General features: G+C 34.2%; 1 protein-coding gene across 1 annotated transcript; it reads left to right on the forward strand.

Moving 5' to 3' along the window:
• Positions 1 to 670: 670 nt before the first annotated feature.
• On the forward strand, positions 671 to 8429 carry Taf7 (TATA-box binding protein associated factor 7). The gene is made up of 8 exons (XM_088270887.1): positions 671 to 924; positions 1049 to 1261; positions 3460 to 3660; positions 4837 to 5071; positions 5739 to 5869; positions 6481 to 6634; positions 7144 to 7313; positions 8070 to 8429. The coding sequence occupies exons 1-8, from the start codon at positions 844 to 846 to the stop codon at positions 8106 to 8108; spliced, it is 1224 nt and encodes a 407-aa protein (XP_088127013.1). The 5' UTR covers positions 671 to 843; the 3' UTR covers positions 8109 to 8429.
• Positions 8430 to 10802: the final 2373 nt, after the last annotated feature.

Genomic DNA, 10802 nt, shown 5'->3' on the forward strand with positions numbered 1-10802 from the left:
ACAATACCAATTCACTATTATTAAAACGGTTTTTAAAAAAGGATTGTTTTTAATTTTAAAGCTTTGTTAGCATACGTCACTCAAATTAATAAACCGTTTATTTATAACATCGTTTTATTGACATTTTTTTAATGTATTGTTTGGCCTGTTTCATATTGTTCTTCTTCTTCTACTTACCATTGTCTTCTTCGTTGCTTTCCCCACCTTACGATGTCTTGGGTCTCTTTTTTCGAATTGTTTTCTCTATACATACTGCTTAGCTTAGTGCAGAACATTAGTAGCATAATATAATGATGATAGATAGTTGCATGGGGACCCACAGAGAGGGACTAAAGAAGGCACTTGGCCCCTCTGAATTTTTAAAGTTACTTTGTTAAAGTTATTTGTGTGTAAATACATTTTTTTGCTTCAGTATGCCATTCATTATTACAGAGTAGTGTCCGTTTGTTCGCCATACAAATACACTACAGTAAATTAAAACAACATTAATACATTACTAAAAATATTTTGCCCCCCCCAAGAAATTTTTCTGCGGGCGGCCATGGATAATTGTTTTTATGGAAAGATTTATTTTTATTGCCCATCCCTTCGATGATCGAACGATGGTTCATAGTGCAGAGTAAATGAACGTCCATCTATCATTTTAGAATACAATCTATGGGTGCGTAATCTATGGTATACTTATGTCAGTGCCAAAACGTCAAACAATTCGCATTCTAGTGTCAAACTCAAATCCAGTTTGTTTTCATTAGTTTTTTATTTGCTATTATTTCTGAGTGTATACTTTAAAAGAAGTATTGTTTATCAATATTATCCGTTAGTTGGCTCGAGTTGAATGCAAAAATGAGCCGAAATCACGACACTAAGCGTGAACCGGAGGGTCCTGCGGAACTCGAATCCCAATTTATTTTGAGAATGCCGGAAGTTAGTACTGATAATAATACTAAAAAAAAATACATAAATATTTTTTATGATTATTTGATTCTCATAACTTTTGAAATAATGAAGTTTTCAATATTATTTACTGATGAATTCGTATATTTCGTAGGAACCTTCAAAAGTTTTGAGGGAATTACTGAAATCAGGAGCCAGTCTGAAGGATCGCTGCTCTATTCGATTGGAGAATGATATGAGGTATGGTGAGGTTAGGATGGACCATTGGCTCATGCACGCTAAAGTCGTTGACTTGCCAACTATCGTGGAATCATTGAAAACAATCGACAACAAGAGCTTCTACAAAACGGCGGATATTTGTCAAATGGTAAGCTAGATTAGTATTGCTGCCATATAATTTTATTCAACAGATTCGAGTGTGTTACAAAATATATTCATTTATGCAATGTGATTACTCATTGATGTGTTTAACATAATATTGTTTTAACTAAATTTAAAATTAAAACGTCGTGAAATAATATTATTACATTAACTGCGGTGAAATTCCCATTTGTGTTTTATTAATAGTTACAACGATCCAAATGAAATATTTACTTGATATTTACCACTAATTAATAAATAATTTTATGACGCGTGTTTTGATGCGCTCAATATCATTATCAAACATTGCGTTTGAAATATGTCTTAATTTGAGAGTTGTGCCTTTGAACGCTTAAGGGTGAGGAAGCAGTATTAACTGTTTTTTACAACATATTGAGTGTGTCCAAATATTTGTACACAAATCTGGATCAATTCTCATGTGCATAAATATGATAAATGTTGGAATACATGTTGTGATATACACTCAGGCCTCGCTTTGCGTCGTTTCACTTTGCGTTTTTTCAAAGTTGCATCGTTACTGAATTAACCTGTCCGGGAGTATGGCCGTACGTGTACGGCCATACCAAACTTTTCTCAAAGGAGTTTGGACGTACATGTACGGCCGATACAAAATATGATTTATGACACGATTTATATCAAAACATGTTAAAAACATGATTTATCGATATTTCGATAATTTTGATATAAATCATGTTTACTGGGGTAAATATCTTTGTTTATTCAAGAAAACATGTTGCTTATAGCATCGACTATAATATAAAAATTTAAAAGTAAAAAAAAAAAAAAAAAAAACAAATTCACTCCTCAGATACAGTTTTGTCCGGAGAAACTCACACCCAGACAGGTTAAGACCCATTTTCGCTATCTTTGATGTTTATATGATTTCCAATGAAATACAGCGATTCACTTTGCGCTGTTTCAATTTGCGTCGCGATATTTTGGAACATATCTACGATGGAAAGTGCGGTCTTAGTGTACAGTGAAAACTCTATCTATTATTCCTCTTATAATCATTTCCCCCGATGTGTTGTTTATTTCTTCTACCCCGAATGCATTTCATACAAAATGAGATCACAGCAATCGTTTCACTATCACCATTTTACCGCATTCATCGATTTAGTTACGCTGCATATTTGGTATATTTTATTCAATAGATTTGTTTCAACAATGTCACTTGTATTTATGAATCGAACACATTTTACTTTTGAATTAGTAAAGTTTAAATTGCTATATTTCTAGCATAGTAATCGCAAAAGTCCCGGAAACCATAGGGTTAAAATAAAAATATCTTTTTTGACTACTTACTAAAATATTCTCAATTTTTTATTTTTTATTTTTTAATTTTTAATTTTTTAATTTTTAATTTTATTTATTTGTATACATTTTTTTAAATCACAATTTAAACATATTTACATATTTTTTTGCTGAGACCCACCAAGCCACCTTGTGTGTCTTGTCGGTGGAGTTCTTTTTTAATACATTTTTATTGTTTTTAACGATTTTAACCTAATATAGACACAAAAAAAGAAAAAAATTAAGAATATAAACATTCTACAATTTTCATAAAATTAACTCTTGATCATTTACCCATTCCTTTATTTTGCCTTTGTTCCATATTTTATTTTGACCTCTAACATCCGTCGGCAACAAATTAAAAATGTTGGGAACGATATATTGCAGTGTTGGACTGCCATATTTATTGTTTATTCTTGGGACTATCAAACTTTAAATATTATTAATATTTAATGCATTTTATTTTGTAGTTAATCATTTTTACAAATTTATTTTGTTTAAAAAAATGTTAGTAGTATTAGTATATAGCCACTCACCGAGATTTTTATGTCTACCGGTTTCGAGACTTACCCGTCTCTTCGTCAGGACAATCACTACCACAGCATGCAAACAATACCCTTCACCACCACAGCACCATTTACACACTTAAAACTACTCAAAATGTTTAACACATGCGATTTTAGGCCGACCCAAAGACCAACATGCACTGAGGGTTGCAGCACAAACATGCGTTAAGAGCCGAGGTCAAATATGCACTAGGGTTAAAAATTATTATTCAAAGAGCTTATATACTCGTAGGTTGAGAGGAGTGGCGGGGTTTACTTACTAATTTTATTTAAAAGTTTTATAATTCTAAAAGATTGAATAAAAAATGTGCATAAATATTTACAGATGATTTGTAAAGAGGAAGCTGACCAACCCTCAGCTGACGAGGAATCGCCCAACAAAAATAAAAAAAAGGACCCGTTTAAAGTTGAAAAGAAATTCCTCTGGCCGCACGGTGTCACCCCCCCGGCCAAAAATATCCGGAAACGTCGATTCAGAAAGACTCTCAAGAAAAAATATGTGGAAGCTCCTGAGATTGAAAAGGAGGTCTGTTTTATAATCTGCCTAACATTTTAAGTGTGTCCAAAAATCTGGATTATCTCCAATTTTAGGAGTTATTTTTCATATTATTTTTTGACACCTCAACATACATGAAGAAGAATATGGAAGTCTGGGCATTTACGATCACACTTACGACATTCATCGATGTTGAGATTTAAAAAAATAATATTATTTTTGTTGTTAAATGATGGCAATTTACAGATCAACATGATATTTTGTATTTAAAATGTAACATGGTTTTAAAATCACCATAAATATTTTATTATAACTCAATTATTTTGTCCGCCTCCGTAGTGTAATGGTCAGCATGCTCGGCTACCGTTCTGGAGGTCCCGGGTTCGATTCCCAGGGGGTTTAATAAATAAAAGTGATTTTTTCACTCTAATATTTGTTCAATATTACACTGGACTGGTACCTGAAGTGGAGGGCTGATCACCTTTCCTTCATGTGTAAACGATCGAGATAACACTGCGTTTATATGAAGCAGTGCCCTATGCACCATTGGGGTGCGGTAAGGGTTTTATTATTTTTATTTATTAATTATAATGTCTACCGGTTTCAAAGCTAACCGCTTCTTTATCAAGACTGATTTATACAAGAATTAGTAGTATTAATCAGTCTTGATAAAGAAGCGGTCAGCTTCCAAACCGGTAGACATTATAATTAAGTTATAATAAAATATTTATAGTGATTTTAAAACAAAAATTCAAACCCTTATCTGCACCCCAATGGTGCATAGGGCACTGCATTATACAATCACAGTGTTATCTTGATTGTTAACGCACAAAAGAAAGGTGATCAGCCCTCCGCTTCAGGTACCAGTCCAGGGTAATATTGAATAAATATTAGAGTTAAAAAAATCACACAAATAAAATAAAATAAAAAGTTACATTTTAATTATAAATAGGATATGACAAAGTTAGTGCTTCGAATATAAATGATATGATATTTTGTGTTTAACTCTCTCTCTCTCTGGTCTCAATCCTGCGGATTGGTCTGTAGCAACAGATGACATCTCTTTCGCCATTCTCGCCTATTTTCGGAAGTCCTCTTCAGCTCCTCATACGTCGAGCAGCCCATGTCTTCGTATAAGTCGCTTAGATATTCGCGGCGTGGGCGTCCTCTGGCGTTTATTCAATTCGTTTATTATTGTTTAACTAGGTAAAAAGATTGCTGAGATTTGATAACGACGCTGTAAATGTGAAGTGGGAAGTGCTGAGCGAGGAGGAGGAGCAGGCCATGAAGAGCGAGCCGTCGGGAAGCCACCCGCATGAGAAAGGCGAAGGCACCGTCAAGAAGGAGAAGGCCAGCAAAGTCAAACAGGAAGCTCGGATGTTGAAGACCGAGCAAGGAATAACCGAACCTTCCAACAACGATACTTCCAATGTCGACGTAGGTAAGTAGAGATCATATTGATCTCAACATAGATAAAGAAGAATATATAAGTTTGGGCGCAGGTTTGGTTTAAGTGATTTCACTAGAGACATCTATTGGTGAGAAAATTATATCGCTCACTCCTTTCAAGAACGTCATAAATCAAAAATTGTCAATTTTCAGTTGTACATGTTTTCGGAATGCCCAGAAAAATATTATTCAAAATATGAATATATTCTTACGTAAATAATGTCTTTGAGATACCACAATTTTATTTTTGGTTCCGATAAATATTTTAGTCATGATGCGTAATATTAGTGTTTATACCTGCATTACAAGGTTGACTCTTGGGAGATGCGTTGTGTTTTATTAGGCGGACTGTCATAATACAAATCTGCTTTGTTACGGTAAATTATAAACATACTTTTATTTTGATAATGCTTTGTATTTTACCTAAATAGGATGACTAATTTTAGAGATATGATTATTTTTATAACAGCTACGCGTAGGTAGCAAGTCGCGCGAATATTTCACAAAAATGCTTGGGCAGGGCGTTACCCTTATTGCACGCGGCACATGACCATCTTAAGGTTATCACCTGTGTATATTTCAGAGTATAATTGCTGTTCAGTTTTTATTTCATTCTTTAAAAATAAATTAATAATAATAAGTATTTTTCCTTTGTCTAGAACACGATATATTTGGCGGGGCTGTCAGTGACTCTGATGAGGAGTTGGGATCCAACATCAACGTGGATATGGATGAGAACAGTCGGCTGTCGGAATACGATAGTCGGTTGACAGACTCCAACTCATTCCAGGTATAAATATCTCAAGTCAACTTACCCAATAAAATCAAATCGATTGTTTATTGTATAAAGGCAGGGTTATCAGTCCTGCATTTCAGGTTCCGCACCCAATGGTGCATAGGGCACTGCATCATATATATATAACCAGTGTTATCTTGATTGTATTTCGCATCGCTATCTTAGTCAGATTTCATGAATAATAAAAAGAATATTCCGTATTCACATGAAATACTTTTTGTTATTATTATTCTTAGTAAATATCCAGATGGAAGTCTGGATATTACAGGCTGGTCAAGTGATCACCTTACATAACCAGTGTTACATATATATATATATATATATATATATATATATATATATATATATATATATATATATATATATATATATATATATATATATATATATATATATATAACACTGCTTATATATATGATGCAGTGCCCTATGCACCATTGGGTTCGGAACCTGAAATGTAGGACTGATATTATTGCCTTTATATAATAAACAATCAATTTGATTTTTTAGGGTCAACAAGTCTGACAAGTCACAAGCCCTGTGAATACCCAGACGTCAAAATTTGAGATGTACAAAAACGTAACTGACAAAACGATTTGTCGCAGGGTCAGTCTGGCGACATGAAGGAGGCCTTGCCGACTCAGTTTGCCCCCGACATGTTCTCCCCGAGCAGGAAGTGGATCTCCGGCTCCCGGGCGGACCCGCCCACCCCCGGGGCCTCCGCCATGGACGAGTACCAGGACCAGACTCTCAGTAATGGTGAGTTGCCGGACATTGAAATAATCGAATATAATAATGTTCGAAATTATTATATGGTTTTGAAAAGAAGAAAGAAAAGTTATTGAAAGATAAAGAGTCAAAAAAAATTATTTAAATATTTTTTCTTTGTATATTCTAAAAAACACAAAAAAATCAAATAAACATTCTTAAAAAAACTTAACCTGTTAACCGGGCGGGACGCATAAATACGTCAAACGTAAACAATATCGGGTATGGGTAGGACATATGAATACGCCCTTGAAATATGTGTTGCGCCCTGGAACGGGCGGGACGTATATTTTTCCAACAACAAAGGTATTAGTCATCCATACATGTCTCCACATGAATTTAAGACACTGAGTGAATCAGTATTCGCGCCCGTTACAAGTTGCGTAATTGGACAGCGGACCGCCCGGTTAACAGGTTAATGAATGATGGTCCTAAAAAACAAATTGCGTTTTATCGAGAAATGTTGCGATTCTTTTAGATTAAAGATGTTTGTATTTCAGAGAATATACAGTTGAGAATGGAGCAGCTCAGCATCGAGCTGGAGTCCTTGAGGAGCCAGAGGGTCCGCAAGGAGCAGGAAGTGGCCGGGATGGAGAACCTGGCCTTGAGGCAGCGATTCCAGGACATCCTGCAGAACCTCATACAGGAAATCGTCTACAAGGAAATGGAGGTATGGACATAATACTGATGCAGTGAAACCTCTATCTATTAGAGGGACCCATGGAAATAAACTATGAATGCGGGATTAAGAAGTCAATACACAAGGAGATACGATCGAGTGAAGATAACATCCTCCCAATGTCCTCACACGCGCATACTATTGTCTCCTTCGTTGCCTTCTTCAGGTGACAACATCCTCGATCTCGCATACCCTCATCCCTGACATTTCTTATTCTGTCCCGTAGACTTTTGCCAGATATGCTTCTTAGAGTCTTCATTTCTGACACTGTTAGTTCGTTTTTTTGTGACTACGGTGTCCACTCTACTTTCGATCCCATATCGCTCACTCCTTTCAAGAATGTCATAAATCAAAAATCCTCAATTTTCAGTTGTGCATGTTTTTGGAATGCCCAGAAAATGAACTATATCCCAGCAAAAGTGGCATATTTTTAACTTAATACATATTTACCGGCTACAGGGCAAAAAATGTTGTTTTTGCATTTTGAAGAAAAGGTATTGTTTAATAATTTTTTTAAATATAATAAATATTTTTCAAACGGAGAAAAAACCTTCAGGTTCTACCTAAAAGGATCTGTTGCACAGTAAAAAGTTCAATAAGTGGCTTGATATTTATTTTAAATACATTGTATTATATTTTTAAACTTTAAAAACGTTCTCCTGAAAAATCAAGTTTTTTGATTTATGAGGTTCTTGAAAGGAGTGAGTGATATGTCCATATGCCTAATGTATATTTGTAATTTTTCAGTACCAAGACCTGCAGACCTTGCTGCAGCAGGCTGACTGACATCCGTAATTCCGTGGTGGGAATGTGAACCGATGATGAATCACTTGATGCAGTGTTCAAGGACGGCGCATGATCGTATCGCGGCAACCCGAGCACTACTCGCGTGTTTCCACTTGTTTGCGTTACATAAGATAAACATGCTACTTGATGCTTTTTACCGGAATTTATTGGAAATTTTTTGATAAATAACCAAATTTTATCTCTTCATACTTTTATCTTATATAGACTTTTTTTTACATTTTTTGTTGCTTTTGTTTTGTTCTTCGAACAGGACAAATATTACATTGTGTAAACTCTTAAATAAAAAATAATGTAATCAGATATTTTTAGTTATATTTATGTAAAAAAAAACTGGAGTATCAAGTGGTTAATAATTTTTAAAAAATATGTGAATATTATATCGAACAATAACAAAAGTGATGTGGTGTTTCATTATCAACTCTGGAATTAGTAAGAGTCTCATTTGATAATAACACACACACACACACATATATATATATATATATATATATATATATATATATATGTACATAAATTTGTACCTTTACTTAAATAAATATAGATAAAACACATTTTTTTGTTTTTGTTCAATGAAACTCACTCATTTGGTGACGAAATGCGAATGCTTAGATCAGGCCTGGCCAACCCAAACTGTACCCGGGCCGCATTGATGACCTAAAATTTTCCCTAGGGCCGCAAAGACATTATAAAAAAATTATTTAAATTTTTTAGAACAGCAAATTTCATACTGATTGATTTTTTTGCTTACAAAGTAATTAAGTAATTAATTTGAATGCAGAGATAATCAGCAAGTATAATCAGGGTAATAGATGTGAGAAGAAAACACACATTCAACCAACAAAAAATTTATTAGTAGTAAACATTTTGAAAAATTTTAACAAGTAATACCAATTTTATTTTGAATAAAACCGATTTATCAATGGCTACTCAGTGCTAGATTTGAGATTCTTTTCGCTTAGTTAATTTTTCTAAATGTTTTTCAATATTTGAAGTTGCACACCTTAACTGGTTTTCGATTTTTTTTCGAGCGATGCTGAAGAGCGTTCGAACAGATAGGTATAGTTCACTGTTTTTATAACAACGTACATGACTTGACTCATAGATAATACATAAATTTTGATGATATATCAAACAGAGTATCACATATCGCTCACTCCGTTCAACAACGTCATATATCAAAAATTGTCAATTTTCAGTTGTACATGTTTTCGGAATGCCCAGAAAATGTACTATATAAAATGTAATATAACTTAATATTTACCCGCTACAGGGCAGAAAGTGTTGTTTTTGCGTTTTGAAGAAAAGGTATTGTTTAATAATTTTTTAAAATATACTAAATATTTTTCAAATGTAGAAAAATCATTCAGGTTTTACTTAAAAAGATCTGTTGCACAGTAAAAAAGTTCTATAAGTGGCTTGATATTTATTTTTAAAACATTTTATTATATTTTTAAACTTTAAAAAGGATCTCCTGAAAAATCAAGTTTTTTGATAAATGACGTTGTTGAAAGGAGTGAGCAATATATGTATATTACTGGTTTGAGACAAAGTAAAGAGTTCACGCATTGCTGGAAGTCTGGGTTTAACAGACGTTAATGGTAAGGTAGCGGAAAGGCAATTGAGATGGTATGGGGACATAGGACGCAGAGAACCTGAATATATTGTGAACCAGGCAATCGCCATGGATCTTCCTCGAAATACTTCTCTCTAGAAGTATTTCGAGGAAGATCCATGGCGATTGCCTGGTTCACAATATATTCAGGTTCTCTGCGTCCTATGTCCCCATACCATCTCAATACTCAAAGATAAAAAAAAATCGTTTATGCAATTGAAAAATAACATGATTGGAAGTCATGGCCTAGGTGACGTTGTCCATGATAGAAGGACCTACAACATGAGGAGAGCTCACCCCAATAGGTAGTCTAATAGACGATAAGTTGGGATGGAGCCAGGATGGAAAACTTATTTCTTTTAACACACTATATGCGGGAAGGGTAATTTTACCTTTTCACTTGACTCATTGTAAATTGCGTATAAGTTATTTTTACGCATGATTTTTGCAGAATCTTTTGATCTCATATCGATGTATACAGTATGGTTAAATGTTATCACTTCTTTTCAGAGATGTTTATCTCTATTATGAGTGCGAATCCACCTTCATTGTAGACATATTTTTTTAATAAAGGTGGTTACTGACATTGGGGCCTCCCAGGCCTGTCAATGTGAGTGTTATGCAAAAATGAGGGCTAAGTATCTTACTTACATATAATTAACGGTATGTAAAATAAAAATAAAAGCTCACTATTTGAGCCGTGAGTGTAATACTTGGTCAGACATATTTCCTTTACAACATAGCAGTAATTTTTTTTTGACATCTCAACATAGATGAAGAAGAATATGTAAGTCTGGGCATTCACGGGGCTTACGACCGTCATAGGCTGGTTTAAGTGATCACTTTACACACGTGTAACATCCACCAATTCTACCCATGATTGACAGCCACAAACCTTGGAAGTTCTTTATATGATTCAATTTCGAAACATTTTACTTGAATGACCAGAACTTCACTAGAGACATCTATTGGTGAGATTAAAATAACCTAATTATAACTTATTAATTTGAACCCCCCTAGGAATCGAACTTCGGATCAGGATTCGGATTCGGAGACATCTC

The sequence above is a fragment of the Brachycentrus maculatus genome, unplaced genomic scaffold (assembly GCF_059751285.1).
Source record: "Brachycentrus maculatus isolate JH-2025_06_01 unplaced genomic scaffold, ASM5975128v1 h1tg000400l, whole genome shotgun sequence".
Taxonomy (NCBI): domain Eukaryota; kingdom Metazoa; phylum Arthropoda; class Insecta; order Trichoptera; family Brachycentridae; genus Brachycentrus; species Brachycentrus maculatus.